This window comes from Pan troglodytes, chromosome 7 (genome assembly GCF_028858775.2).
Source record: "Pan troglodytes isolate AG18354 chromosome 7, NHGRI_mPanTro3-v2.0_pri, whole genome shotgun sequence".
Lineage (NCBI taxonomy): Eukaryota > Metazoa > Chordata > Mammalia > Primates > Hominidae > Pan > Pan troglodytes.
This window is the reverse complement of record NC_072405.2, coordinates 76,982,574-76,998,729: the sequence shown is the minus strand read 5'-3', so window position 1 is coordinate 76,998,729 and position 16,156 is coordinate 76,982,574. Positions and strand designations below refer to the sequence as shown.

General features: G+C 38.2%; 1 protein-coding gene across 4 annotated transcripts in view; it reads right to left on the bottom strand.

Annotated features, from left to right (window-relative positions):
* C8H8orf34 (chromosome 8 C8orf34 homolog) overlaps window positions 1-10,779 on the bottom strand; it is a 481,071-nt gene extending 470,292 nt beyond the window's left edge. The window contains exon 1 of one of the 4 annotated variants that reach the window (XM_024344934.3): window positions 9,682-10,779. In XM_024344934.3, the coding sequence (XP_024200702.2) occupies window positions 9,682-10,008 (327 nt within the window). In that variant the 5' untranslated portion in view covers window positions 10,009-10,779. 4 annotated transcript variants of the gene reach the window in all.
* Between the last annotated feature and the right edge of the window lie 5,377 nt (window positions 10,780-16,156).

Below are 16,156 nucleotides of genomic sequence, written 5' to 3'. Positions count from 1 at the left end.
TTTTCTAATTGGATTATCCTTGCACCTCTGTAAGAAACCTGACTTGGTCATAGTGCATAAGTTTGTTTGTTGTTTTTTTATTTCTGAATTCTGTTTGTTAATTTTGTTAAGGTTTTTTGTGTCTATATTCATAATGTAATGAATTTTATCTGTAGTTTTCCTTTTTTGTACAGTTTTTGTCTGGTTTTGGCAAAAGGGTAAAACTAGCTTCATAAAATAAACTGGGAAGTATTTCCTCCTCTTCTGGAAGACAGTGTATAGAATTAGTATTGATTATTTTTAAAATATTTGATGATAATCTTCATTGAATTGGTTTGGGCTGGAAGATCTTTTCTTGGGGAGTTTTCAAAATGTAAATTCTATTCAATTATATACTTCGTGTTCCATGAATTGTCCAATTTGTATTTTCAAAGACTTTGTCTATTTCAATTAAGTTGTCAATTATGTGCATAGAGTCATCCCTAGTATTCCCTTATTATTCTTTTGATGTCTGCAGTCCATAGTGATCTCCCATTTCATTCCTGTTTTTGAATTGAGATTTCTCTCTTTTTCCTTTGTCAGTCTTGCTAAAGCTTGGTCAATTTTATTAATCTTTCAGAAAATAAACTTCTGCTTATTTCATCTCATTTTCCTCTGGCTTTGTTCACTCAGCATAATTCAGGATTCATTTGTGTTACTGCGTGCATCATTAATTCATGTTTTTATTTAAGAATAGTATTATGTTATATGTATGTATGCAAATTTTTTATCCAATAACATATCAATCCACCTATTTTCAATTTGGGGCTACTAGAAATAAACCTCACTTGCCAAACTTTTTTCCAAAGTGGTTGGACCATTTTGCATTCCCACTATCAGTATATAAAAGTTCTAATTGCTTCAAATCTTCACCAATGCTTATTAAAGTCAGTCTTTTTAACTTCAGACATTCTAATAAATGGGTAGTGGGTTTAGCTATATTTCCCTAATGATATTGAGCAGCTATTCATTCCCTTACTTTGCCACCTATACATCTTCTTATGAAAAGTGTTTATTCAATTATGTTGTTTATTTATTGAATTGTTTTAAGAAAAGTATTGTTTATATATAATAGGCAGGAGTCCTTTTTCAGATATATAGTCTATCTTTGGTTTGCCTTTTCATTTTCTTAACAATTGTCTTTTGAAGAACAAATGTTTAATTTTAAATAAGTCCATTTTATTGATTTTTTTACAGTTTATATATTTCTGTCATATTTAAGAAATATTTTCCAAACCCAAGCTCACAAAAATTATCTCCTACACTCTCTTTGAGAAGAAAAAAGGTTTTACATTTAGGTGATAATCCATTTCAATTTACACCAATACTGCACTGCCTTTTCTTTTACTTATAACTGATTTAATGACTGTTGAAGTCAGGTAGCATATATAATTCAACATATTAATAGTATTGAGTTTTCCTATGCATAAATAAGAATACAACTCTTCATTTATTTAGATATTCTTTAACTTTTTTTAAGAGTTTTTATACTTTTTAGTGTAGGGGTCTTACATATCTTTTTAAAATTTAATTCCTAAGTATTTCATATTTTAATACCATTATAAATGGTACTTTTACTATTTTAACTTCTGATGGTTGTTTGCTTGAACATAAATATGTAATTGATTACCTATTACATAAACAGGTAATTGTAAAAGATACCTTGCATCTAAAACCTTAATAAACTTACTTATTATTTATTGTCTCTTTTTTGTAGATACCCTCTAATTTTCTACGTAGACTAAAAGTTGTTAAGATGTCAATTCTGCCTAACAGCACCTATAAATTCAACACAATCTGAATCAAAATTCCAGCAGGTATTTTTATATGAAAATTAACAATGATCCTAAAATTTATATGAAAATGAAAAGGATCTAGAACATATAATTCTTAAACCCCCAAAACAACCCAAATAAAAATGGGCAACATATTTGGACAGACACATCACCAAAGATATACGGAAGGCAAATAATCACAAGAAAAGAAAATTCATTGCATTAGAGATCAGAGAAGTATAAATTAATATAACAATGAGATACCATTACAAACCTATTAGAATGGCTAATGGGTTTCTGGCTAAAAAGACTGACAATACCAAGATTAGGTGAGGATATGGAACAACTGGAACTCCTATACACTGTTCACAGAAATGTAGAATTGTACATCCACTTTAATAGCTAGTTTATTTAAAAATTTAACATATACCTACCATATGGTTCAGTCAATCCACTCCAGGTATTTACATAAGAAAAATGAAAGCACATAGCCATACGGAATACAACTCAGCAATAAAAGGAAATAAAAATTGGTAACATGCTGCAACATGGATGAATATTAAAATAATTAGGTTAATAATTATTAACTTAAAGATGTTAAAGAGGATATACCAAAAAATTTGCATAGTGTGTGATTTCATATACATGAAACTCTAAAAAATGAAACCTAATCCATAGTGACAAAAAGGAGATCAGTCATTGCCTGAAGATGCAGAAGGAGTAAGGAGAAGAGGAGTTACAAACAGGCTTCTAGACAGTAGGAAGGGCATATGAGGAGCCTGTTCCAACTGAGACAATACATTTTAAGGTACTTTCCAAGAAATTCCAAACAATGTTTTCACTACATATGCTGTGGTTTGAATGTGGCCCCTTCAGAATTCATATGTTGCCAATCTGAAGGGGTTTATAAGGGAGGTCTTTAAGTGATGATTAGACCAAGAAAGCTGCTCCCTCATTAATGGGATTAGAGACCTTTTAAAAGAGGCTTCATACAGTGTTGGGCTAGCTTGCCTTCTGCCTTCTGCCATATGAGGACAAAGTAAGAGGGCCCTCACCAGACCAAATGCCAGCACCATGATCTTGGACTTCCCAGCCTCCAGATCTGTGAGAAATAAAGGCATTGTGTAATAGCAGCAGAAAAACTAAGAAAACACATCATTGACTCTGTGTCACTGACTATATATAGGTGCAAAGAAGATGCCACCATTTGTAATAAAGAAATTCTGTACACAAAGGAGAAAGTGTCTCCCTCAGCACTCTTTCTTATGTTCCAGCACTCTTATGCATTTATTGTTTAAATATTTTTTTCAGATATTTCAAAATGATTTTGAGAGGGAGAAGAGGAAAATGCATATGCTTAGTTAACCAGAATTGCAAATTGTCTTTACTCAGATTTGTAGCTATTTATTGTATAAGCCATTTCCTCGTATAAACATTGATGAAATTCTGAACTACATTCACATAATTTACTGTTTAAAGAAACTCAATAGGTGAACTATTTTGCAAATACTGATTTCCTAGGTGCTCTTTAAAATTATTTTTAGTAATTTTTCTTTTAAGGTAATTTTAAATTATAGAAAAAGTATAGGAACAATACAAACAATTCCTTATTCCATTCACATAGAGACCACATTCAAATTTTGTCAACTTTCCCAATAATCTCTTTCATAACAGAAGTATTATATCTAGAACCATATTTTGCACTTAGTTGCCATGTCCCTTCAGTCTGAGGCCTCTCTTGACCCTCATGACTTTAACATTTTTGAAAACTCTAGAAAAGTTACTTTGTAGATTTTCTCCATTAGCTTTATAAGATATTTTCTCATTATTCAGTTCAGGTTATACATGATTGTCAGGAAAATCACAAAACAATGCTGTGTTGTTTTAAATGCATCCTATCATGGGCATACAATATTGCTTTATCCCATCACTTGAACGAAGTAGTGTCTGCCAGGTTTCTTTACTGTAAAGTCACTTTTTCCCTTTATAATTTACAAGTATTTTGTAGGAAGATACTTAGAGATTATGTAACATCTTATTGTTTATCCAACTTTTACCCATTAATTTTAGTACTGATTAATGTTTCTTGCCTGAATTATCTTTCAGATGGTTGCCAAGTAGTAATTTTCTAATTCCATCATCCTTCTACTTTTATTAGTTGGCATTCTACTATAAGGTAAAGTTTTCTCTTCTCCCCATGAATTGAGCACATTCCACATTCCATTAGATCCCAGTGAAGTAAAATATTCCTATTTTATTCAGTAAAATAATCTGTTACTATCATTCTTTATTTTGACCCTCAAGTTGTCTTAGGGGTAGGCACATCCTCTGTGTCCTTTGATACATACCTACTATTCTTTGAGCTCTTCCTTACTTTTTGACATATGATACTCCAAACCTTGCTTAGCCCCAAACCTGGAATCAACCATTTCTTCAAGGACACCTGGTTCTACTTAATGGAGAATGGTATTTAGAAACCAAAATGTGGATGCTAGGTGTGCTCATTGCTACCAGGATGTTGTTATTCCCAGGCCCTTCCAGTAGACAGAGTTGGGAAGTAAATGTAGGTATATGCACTTAAGTATATGTAAATACATACAAATCTATGTTTGTTTCTATTACATCTATACCTGTTTCTATTATTGAAAGTCATGAGATCACACCAACACCTCCAATTTCAATCCAACACAACAAGGTTCATTCTAGCTTTCCCTATACTATATCTGTGACTCCTATGTCCATCAGTAAGAAGGCTGACTTGAATATATATTTTTTCAATATATTTAATTATTTTCTGAATACCCTGCCCCCACCTTGTACGTAACAAATCTTCTGACCCTGCCAGGCCACTGCCCACTCAGCCCCTTTCTTTAATTGTGCTCCGATACTTTCCAGGTGAACTCCCAACTTAGCTCTCCTTGTCATATGGGTCTTAGCTGTAGTCTTAGCTGTTCTCTTTGTATGGTTCATGGCTTCTTAATTGAATTATGAAAAAAAAAAAAGGGAGGAAAGCCTATGTTATTTTTGTAGTCTCATATTTCCATTGATCACATTCTCTTAAGAGAGACCCACAAATATTAAAATACTATTTTTTTCTTTTTTTTGTAATGGGGTCTCCCTCTGTTGCCCAGGCTGGAGTGCAATGGCATAATCTTGGCTCACTGCAACCTCCACTTCCTGGGTTCAAGCAATTCTCCTGCCTCAGCCTCCCGAGGATCTGGGATTACAGGTGTGCATCGCCATGCCTGGTTAATTTTTGAATTTTTAGTAGAGATGTGGTTACACTGTGTTGGCCAGGCTGGTCTTTGGTCTCGAACTCCTGACCTCAAGTGATCCAGCTGCCTCAGCCTCCCAACGTGCTGGGACTACAGGCATGAACCACCATGCCTGCCCAAAATATTATTTCTTTTTTCAAATTTATTGATGCCATATTGGTATATGTACATATTACTATTTCTAAGGTTATATAGTGATTTATTGAATTGAATTTTGGGTCACTTTATTAAGCTATTTAAAAGCTGCATGAAAATAAAATACATTAAGGCAGAAATGAAAAATAAATGGGCTGGTAATAGAAACATGTTAATTAAAGTAACATTTTAAAAAACTGTTTTGAAGTAAGTCAATGACAACACTTAACTTGGACTCTAGGCAAAATTTTATAAAATGGAACTGCTTTGTCTTCTGCCTCCTCTAAATGCTCTGAGATTATAAAGATTAATGCAAATTTTGATATAGGAAAAGTCTTCATAACTTGGAGCACTGGGGAAGATCACCTGACAATCATTACTCCAAAAAATATATTTACAATATTTAAGTTGAACATATTATAACTACCAAGCTTATATTTTATTACTTCTCTAATAAAAGCATTTTCCTAATCATTTTTATTAAAATGACACTTTTACCTTTATTAACGACAAATTATTTTTAAACATTAAAATATCTTTCTGGAGGGGAATTTTACCTCTGGCCATAAGTGAGTAACTAGTATCCTTCTTATCCCCAAACAACTGCCCTAAACAATCATAAGTCTGCCTAAATTAGACAAAAATATTTCTTTTCACGTATTAAATAACAGGTAGCCCAAGGCTGTGATCCTTATGAGAGGGGGAACAACGAAAGGAGATCTCCGCAGACACTACAGCTCTCTGATAAACGCAAGGGGCATTTTTTAGATATGATCAGGGAGGTCAATAAAGTGAAATAATGGGCTTGCTGAGGGTTGGCAGCAAATTGGAGTTCAGGGTTGCATATATGGCTGGAAGAAGTGCAGTGGGGTACCAGAGAAGAGCAAGCTGGGCAACAGCAAAATATATAAGTGATGCAGGCTTTGACCATAAGTTTGATAAGTCCATTTTATAACATATATGCCAAATCAGTTAATGCAAATTTACACCATGTGAGTAGAAGCACTTTGAGCGGAACAGAGAAGGTGATAGTGATTCCATTCTATTTGGAGTGGGTCATACCATACTTAGAGAAATGTAGTGACTTTTGTTTGCCACATCTTCAGTACACAAATTTAAAAATTCTATGGTGATTTTATGAAGATCCCCACTATTTGGCTTCTTAGTAACTTAAGATTTCACACTTTTGTGAGTGTGATCAGGCCTGAACCAAGATATATAACTGCCCTGAGCACTCTTCCAATCAATAATGGGAGAAACTAAAAAGTTTCTATTTCTTTATATAAAATGTGTGTGTACACAAACACACATGGAATATATATATTCCACTATATATAATATTTATATATATTACAAATATTTATCTTGTAAGATGTAAACCATTACATCTTACAAAAATTAGATAGTTTGTGAAATATATTTTTCATCTTACACCTTCATATTATCTAATCAGAATATCATTGCCCAGAATTCTAATGCAATGATTTTTAGGCATAGTGTTGTAATGCTCCAAAACATCTTCAATGAAATTTAAAAGTAGTACAAATTTATTCACCTGAGTCAGCTGGAAACAAAATTAATTTCAATTTAAAATAAATTTTGAAACACCATACTGCATGTAACACTTTAATAAGCACCTCAAATCATAAAATATTAGCAATAAACTAAGTAAGAAATAAACTAAGTGAACAAACTAGGTAAATAAGCCCTACAGGTAAAAAAGAGGATACAAGTATTCTCAATATCAGTGAATAGGTTACTTTTTGCTATTGTTTTAAAAAACATTCATAGATTATCTTTAAAGTATCTCATACCAATTAAGTTTTCTTAAAACATTCCTAACTTAAACTATCCACAAGGGGGACATATTATCAGATACCGCATATTTTCCAAACTGAAAGAAGCCTGTGTCAGCTACACTGACTCAACACAACAAAGCATAGATGACAAGACATGGAGCGGCCAATTTCAATTTGTGAGTGGTAAAAGGAGATTTTAGCTCAGTTTCTCAAAATGTGGCCCAGAAATTAAAATTGTAGCAAACATTTGTGCTGCTTCTTAATATGTTCAGATTGCTGGGCACCTCCTCTGACCCAAATCAATTCCTGTGAAAACTATTGAGTAAGGTCCTAGAAGAGAATGGACGGTCTCTAGGTCAACAATGTCCATTTCACAGGTGGCACTGGTTTTCTAACATGAAACAAGTAGGCTACACGCTAGTAAAATCTTCCAATTTTGTGAAATACGTATAATTGTACTCTCAAAGTCAAGCTCTATCATGATCAAAATTGTTGCATAAGGAACTGTGTTACATCCAGCTTTTATTAAAAGAGAATTTATTATCCATTTTTCTCCCTTCAATTATTTAAAGTGAACATCAAACCTTAAAAAATGCACTACTCATCACTGCAATCTAAGCTAATGCCAGTGTATGTCATATGTATTCAATAAAATACGAAGCATGGTGGTGCTTGTTTTTTGGTGAGGGGACCTAAAGCTTTTATGAGACACGTTGCTATCATTTAAAATTCTTCAGCGCATAACTTGCTGGTGAGCATTAAAAGGTGGGGGTTAGGGGGCACTTGATAAATATCCATTTGAGTTTATTTTCTAATTCTGCAGAAAGTTTACATATATTCCTAATTTTATTATTATTAAAATCTTGGGGATTTTAAAATAACAAATTAAAACAGTATTTATTAAAAACAATTCATTTATTCTCCCAGGCTAATTGTACTTTATACTCCAGGAGAGTAGAGAGAAAACACACACTCTAAATGTATGTATTTTATGATTCTTTCGATGCAATTAATACACTGCGTTGCAGAAGGTTTTATGCTTCTGCCTTTAAAAAAATTATATAGGATTATGTATAATCAATAATCATTAAACTAAAGGCAAAGAAAAGAAATCTGGTAGTTCCATCAATTTTATTTCGCTCTTGCATGGATTGCCTTTGTTAACATTTTTGGCAGAAAAAAGAATCAAAGCAATTGTAGGACTCTGCACCCCACAATGCGAGCTTCAATTGAAACAATGGTCTTATCGTCTAAGACAGATCAACGTTAAAGTTGGGCAAAAAAACTTAGGAGATCTTGCAAATCTTGTTATGTGAAACCCGTCCTCCCAAAAGACCTATTGGACCACACCTTTGTCCACCGCGCCCTTTTTTTGCAGGGTCATTAACTCGCATTATTTTTTTGTTCTCCACAGTTCTCACTTGCTTCTCTTCAGTCGTTGCTAGGTTTTCCGCGATCTCCAGTGCAGCCCCTTCCACTTGCCGCGATTCTGCCTCTCTCAGACACTGACACGTAACCTCCTCCCCATACCAAGCCCTCACCCCAAACCAAGCTGTTAAGAACAGCTACAACTGCTTCTGGGAGACGTGGGGGGCGGGGGCAAGGCGGGGGCAAGGCGGGGGCAAGGCGGGGGCAAGGCGGGAGCAAGGCGGGAGCACCTCGACCCTCCCGCGAACTCTCGCCGCCGGTCAGTGCCCCCTGAACTGGATGGGACCAAGGGAGTCCCTCCGCAAGGGCCTCCACTTCTGACTACGGTCCGCACGCCCCACCCCTGCCCAGCACCCCGGCAACCCGCGGGACGCTTTGCTGGTGCCAGGCTTCAATCTCTTGTTCTCATTTTCTCGTGTCCTCGCGCTCTTCCTTCTACTGTATTTTTGTCTTAAATTCTTTAATGGCGAGAGAGAAAAAACAAACAAAAAAAACAAACCAGCTCAGAGCTATAGTCTTCTTCCACAAATACGTGTGTGCTTTTCAGAACCTTTCTCCGTCCCTTTCTCCTGCTAACACATGTGGGGTCTGCAGTGCAAAGGACTCTCCTTTCGTCCAGTGACCAAATGGCAGTCTCTCAGTTTGCCAATTTCATTCATCACGCCCGCACCGACTGAAGCCTACTCCTCACCAGTTCAGCTGTCTTCCAGTTAATTGTATTAACTGCTAAGCACCTCCTCCACCTTTTCGGGTTCTATTACCGCCCTCATTAAAAAAAAAAAAAAAAAAAAAAAAAAAAAAAAAAAAGAAGGAAAGAAAAGAAAAGAAAAAAGAAAATCCAACACGAACACGCAAGATAGCGTGAATTCAAAAAAGAAAGTGTGCGTGTGCAACACAGTCTGAGTGTGTGCATCCGTATGCGTCGCCTGCCTCAGCCTGCCCGGGTCCTGAACATGTAGCTGAGAGGTGCAGGACAGTCAGAGGGCCAAAACTTCCCCTGCCAGGCTGAGGCTGGGCCCTCCCGAGCTCACCTGTCCGCGTTCAGGTAACTGGCTAAGTGCCCGCCCGGCCGCGTTCCAGGACACCTGGCCGGGACAGAGCGAATGCCAGAGAAACCCAGGGCGCCCTCTCCCGCGCATTGGTTCTCTAGCCCTCCTTCCCTGGGAGGGGTGGGATTGGGAGTGTACTGTTTTCATTACTGCACCCCTTCCCCTAAAGACAACGGGACTGCCCTCCTCCGCAGCGCCTTACCTCAAACAGGGGACCGATCTTGTTCTTCTCCAGGTAAGCCTGGATCCGGGTTTGCGGATGAGACGCCATGGGGAACAGATGGGACCGCGAAGAGAGTGCAGGGAGAACGCGCGGCTGTGCGCCTCCGCTGGGGACAACCCTCCTTTTACCCGGACTGGGGCCGGGACAGGAGCTCCGGATCCTCGGCTGCCCTGCGTGGCTGGCTCGGCCCCGGCCGCGGGCGTGGGTGGCAGCCCGGGGAGACACGCGCGCGTGGGGCGCTGAGAGCCGGAAGCCTGGGCGCAGCGCCGCCAACTCAGACAACTCCGAGGCGAGGGGAGAACTCATTCATCGCGTTCTCCGCCTCGCGCCCACCCTCGCCGCTCTCCGCAGCGCCCGGCGCAGTGGGGAAATTCGAGGCAGAGGTTCCTTTCTCCTCTGGGCGGCAGCAGCAGGAATCAGGGGGCGGGAGGCAAGCTGTGTCGAGGGGCGCACGCGGGTGGACAGGGGCCGCGGGGCTCGAACTCGCCACCGGTGTGTGTGCGTGCGTGCGTGCGTGTGTGTGTCCGTGCGCGCGCGACTGTGTGTACCTCCTTTCCCAGGTGACGGAACAAACAGCCCGGGCTGCTCCCCGAGGCTGCTCGCCCTACCAGCCGCTCCCTAGCGACAGCGCCGCTTAAAAAGCCAATGGTGAAGGTGCTTCTTTCAAAGTGCACATAAATCTGGTGCTTGTTGGCTACTCCTTGGCAGCTACAAATGCAGATCGAAAGGGGATCGTCCCCACCGCCCCTTCTGAGCCTCTCCTCAGCACCTTCTGCCCTGCCTACTCTAGCGCAGGGGTTGAGAAGGGCAAAGTTTTGAGAAGGTGCGTGGGTTTAAGGGTTTGCCGCGAAAAAGAAGTTGCCTTCCTTTTCAAAATCTGGTTTGGCCTGGAGCAAGTCGACGGGTGAACGCAGCCTGAGAACCCAGCTGAAAACTCTCAAAGTGCAGGAGCTCAAAGGCTGCAACCAGCCTTTCAGCATTTGACAGGGAGAAGAGAAATGAGCGAGCCAGCCCTCCCCTCCAAAGTTGGCCTTCCTAATCCACGCCTTGAGTCATGTCTGTATACCTATAACTGCATCTCAGACACCACACTATCCCACTTCATAATGTTTCCTCTAGATACTGCGTGAGCTGCTCAAATTTAGCCAATACCTTTCTTATTATGCAGGGATTTCCGAGTCGAAGGTTTGCAGAGAGCCCAGGCTTCCTCACAGAGCTCTTTCTTGTGAAATACAATACTAAGGTCCCAATGACAATTTCCCTGGCTCCTAACCATGATGTGCTGCCAAAATTAGATTTATTTCTAATAAATATAAATTTTCAGAATCATGGAAACAGTTTTCCTAAAAGCTGACTGCAGCAGTATATATTTTTTTCTTTCTTTCTTCACTGTGTTCTGGATTTCTGTTACTCATAGTTTCTTTATTGGTGTTCATGTTTTCCTTCTGTATTTTAAATATGTGGAAACATGTAATAGATAAGTGTGGAATATCCCAGGAACTATTATTAATTTCATGCATTAAGACATAAGAAATCTGCTAGAATAGCTAGGAGCTTAACCATCCCTGATAACCTGAAATGGACTTGATCCAGAGTGGAAAGATGTCCACATTAACACTTTTACAATCGGACTCATATGATCTGCCTAGGGAGGGTTAAGTTAAATAGCAGTGAGGTGTCCAGGGTTGCCTCGTGCTTTCCATTGTGATTCGAAGGTATATTTACTTATGTATTTTTTAATGTGTCCAGGAGAAATTAAATACACAGAGTGAATACCAACATTTCTATTTGCTAAAAGGTATAGCGTAGAGCCATAAGGAAGGCCATCTATGACCCAGCTAAAAAGCCTACTATTTTTGATACCACATAAGGTACCAAGATGGTACGCTTCCTGAAATCAAGAGTCTTTCTCTTTTAAGAGGCATCAGGAGGATGCTTCTTTAAATGAAATAAAGACACTTATTAAGTCTTCACCATGCTCAGACTATTGCACTTAGGGCTTTGAATAGAAGAGACAAAGCTTCAGCTGGCAAAATGTGTATGTTTTAAAGAGAGAATGAAGCCAAGTACAAAGGTTCACGTCTGTAATCCCAATTATGTGGAAGGATCACTTGAGGCCAGCAGTTCAAGACTGGGCAACATAAAAAGACCCCATTTCTAAAACAAATTGTTTTTTTTTAATTAGCTGGGCATAGTGGTGCACACTTACAGTTCCAGCTACTGGGAAAACTGAGACAGCGGGACCCTTGAGCTGCAGTTCGAGGCTGCAGTGAACTATGAGTGCGCCACTGCATCTAGGCTGGGCCATACAACAAGACTCAGTCAAAAGAAAGAAAGGAAGAAAGAGAGCAAGAGACAAAGAAAGAAGAGCAACATGAGGATATGCATACCCATTTATGTATGTTAAAACTCTGAGCATCCCAAAATTGCACATTTAAAATGCAGGGAGTATTTTCAAAGCTTTTCAAGGCCAACATTAAATATCACCTCCTTCATAAAGCACTTCTTGGTTCTATTTATCCCTAATCATGACTTCATTACTACAATAAACATTTATTGCATAGCTTCTCAATGACAGACATTATGTTAAGACTGGGAATTCAAAGGTGAAAGGCTTTGTCTTTGTCCTCAGTTGCTTCGTCTTGTTGAGGCAATCAGCATATATATAAATAATGGCATCAGATGCTGGGCTTGGTGGCTCACACCTGTAATCCCAGCACTTTGGTAGACCAAGACAGAAGGATCACTTGAGCCCAGTAATTTGAGACCAGCCTGGGCAGGATAGCGAGACTTTGTCTCTATTAACAATAAAATAGTAGTCTCAGCTACTCATGAGGCTGAGGTAGGAGGATCTGTTGAGCCCAGGAGTTTGAGGTTGCAGTAATTGCACCACTGCACTCTAGCCTAAACAAAGCAAGATTCTATTTCTTTTTTAAAAAAGATAGCATGTACAGAGGCACAGAGACACCCAACAGGCTGGTAGTTAAAGATATGTAAAGTATATGTGGAGGAGTATTATTTTCATGTGAGGTTAAAAATGTAAGCAGAGTTCAGCTCATTGAAAGTCCTAAATGCCTTGTTAAGAACAATAGACTTACATCTTGTGGATAATGAGAAGTGACTTGTTAGGCTACAGAATCTGTAACAAATGATGGGGTTATTGTTAGTACTTAAGATATAGGGTTAACGGGGATGGGATGGATTCCAGACATAGTGAAGGACTAATGTTGATTAACTAAATGAAGGATGAGGTTAGAGGAGGAAATCAAAGATGACACTCTGATATCTGACATGAAGCTAAGAGATGACAAATTATTTACCCAAGTCACCCAATGTATCATTGGTAGGGCAAGGTTTTAGTTCAGGTTTTTCTAACTCTAAAGCTGAAGCTATTTCCGCTCTCTACCCTGTAACCTGGAAACTAGTCAAAAATTGAGTTTATAGATATTAGCACCCCTTTGTGGGAACAGCTATGTCTCATGACTTGGCACATAGTAGATACTCCAGAAATAGCAATTAAATGAATGAATTGAATTTTAGAATATCAATTCAGTCCAGCTATGTTCTTTCAGTCTAAACTTTGCCTCTGACTCATGGCATTTATACTCTGTTTTGTTTCCTTTAGTCAATTGCATGCATATTTTGGTCCCTCTTTTAAACTGCAAACTCTCTAAAATCATGAACTGTATCTTAATAATTTTCTTTTACTTTACAGCGTGTAACACAGTATATTTTCGCATAGTAGTTTCTTCATAAAATATCTTTAATTAAGGTACTATTACTATATGTTTTAAGATTTGTATTAGGTAGTCCCTTTAAAATTGGCTGAAAGGTAACCATTGTCTTGGATTGAATTTATCAACTTTTTCTGCACATATGCCATGGTACCTTTAGGATCCTTTCGCCGTTTTTGGCTTGGATACAGCATGAAAAGACCATTTTTGGTGAGACTGTTTTGACCTCATTGTGTTATAGAAGTGCCTGTCAGCATAATTTACAGATGTACAGAATCCAATTTATAGAATGCACAAAAGCCATTGTCCAACTCCATTTGTAAGACACCTTGCACAGTTCCTTACACAAATAGGTTTCGGAGAGATGAGGGAACAGTGGTGAAGTCCAGTTGACCCAATTAGGAAGTATTAGCAATGTAATCCATTGAAATTAATTAAATGTTGAAGTCAGAGAGCAGAGATGTTCTATATGGATTTCTTGAATTTAGACTTCTATCCCTGAAGCATACTTATCCTCTTTCTGTTTTGGTTTCACCTTGCCACTTTGTAACAAAAAGGGAAAAATATCTTTCCAAGGAACCCAGCACATATGAATAATCTGGCCATAAAAGGGAGGTGCACATAGAGAGTTTTCTTCATTTTTGCCCGAAATGCCTCCCACAACTAATGCAAATGAGCTCACATACAGCATTTACTATGTACTAGGTATTGATAACAGCACTTTATACACTCCCTCAACTCATTTAATTCTCAAAACAACATCATGAAGTAGGTACTACTATTATTCCCATTTTTTTAGATGAGGAAACTGAGACACTTACCAGGTAAGTAACTTGCCCAAGGTCATAGCTAGTAAGTAGCAGAGTATCTTGAACCCCAGTGATGTATTAAACCCCCACTGTCAAGGTTGCAAGAGTACCAATTCAAGTACAAATCAGTCTGATTCCCTTTGCTTTGGATTAGTTCTGACCAAGCTGTGTTTTGATGACTAGTTTGACTTCCCCAGTGTGTGGGTATGGGAAGGGAAGTAGTATGGGTGGCAGATAACAGGGTAACTTTCTGGCTCCATACTAAATGAATATGTTGTCTCTTGTGAGTTTGAATAATAGCTAATCAACCACGTTGGAACTGATTTTTTTTTTCTTTTTTGAGATAGGGTCTCACTCTGTCCCCCAGGCTGGAGTGCAGTGGCACGATTATAGTTCACTGCAGCCTCGACATCCCAGGCTCTTGCAATCCTCCCACCTCAGCCTCCTGAGTAGCTGGGACTATAGGTGCATATCACCAAACCCAGCTAATTTTTGTATTTTTTGTAGATACAGGATTTCACCATATTGCCCAGGCTGGTCTCGAACCCCTGGCCTCAACTGATTGTCCTGCCTAGGCCTCCCAAAGTGCTAGGATTACAGGCATGAGGCTCTGAGCCTTGCCCTGATTCTAACTGTGTGGAAAATATCAACTTACTGGATCTACTAAATTGACAACTCAAATGATGGTGCCAGCTTGTGAAATCCTGCCATTCAGCCTTCTGAAATTACATTTCTATCTCTTTAATTTCTGCCTTTACTCATTAGGTTTTAATATTTATTGTTTAATTTTTTAATATGTGGACTGTATATAAGCAATCTCCATCTAAAAGACTTTATGTAAATGCATTTTATAACATGTTAATTTTTGTTGTTATGAATCATTTAAAGGAAATCTATAGATATCAGACTATGTAGATACCCTTGATGTTAATTGCCCATAGTCTGTTAAACCTGATATGCTTTTTGCTTATAATTTCCAAGAGCGTATTGTCTTGATTTTTCAAGAGTCTTTGTTGGAAGGAAAAAACAAAACCTTGAGCCATGAAAACTGTTATAGGATACTGTAACATGATACTGAATTTATTGGAAAGAAGGAGGAAATAAGAGCAACTAAGCAAACAAAAGACGATGTCATAAGGCAAAACAATTCTACTTGGTGTGCACCCTGGGGAGCCCGACACTCTGCCTAGGACAGGATATACTATTGCTCTAGTCTCACTATCAAGGAATAAGCAACATGGGACCTATTTCTCAAACTCGGATATCTGTAAATGTCAGCTAATGCTTGTTCATAAGGAAGCACATTACAACAACCTCTGCACTAAGGGTTAAAGGTACTTTTAGCAGAATTAGTGGAACCACCATTACCTAGAGGAAATTTAAATTTTAAAAATAAAATAAAATAGAAGGATGACTTAGCTTTCTGCAAAAACACCCTGGAAACTATAATACTCAAAGTAGTCAGCAAAGCTCTTCTTCTAAAGCAGATGTCGTTAGCCCATTACCTATGGATAAGACCCACCCCTCAACCCTCAGATGGTCTCAGTCCTGGGAGAGAGATAATTTTCTGATGTCTAAGGATACGCTAAGTTTCCACAAAGGTCAGGGAAATACACTTACTTATCATATATCTGCCACAAAAGATTTATGATGGGGTCATAAAGACCAGGAACTAAACTTACTAGCTTTGTCTGGGAGGATTAGGAAACCAAATATTCAATGAATGAATGATGAATGAGTGGAGAGATAGAAGAATAAACAAAGAAAGAATGAATGAGTAAAATGCTGGTAACTTATTAGGTAACTCAGAGGCATAATCAAGTTCTCAGTCATTTATACTTAAGTTCCTTTTATATATGCATAATGAAGTATAATTAATTTTGTTTTAAAAAACCTAAGTATTTTTGAAGT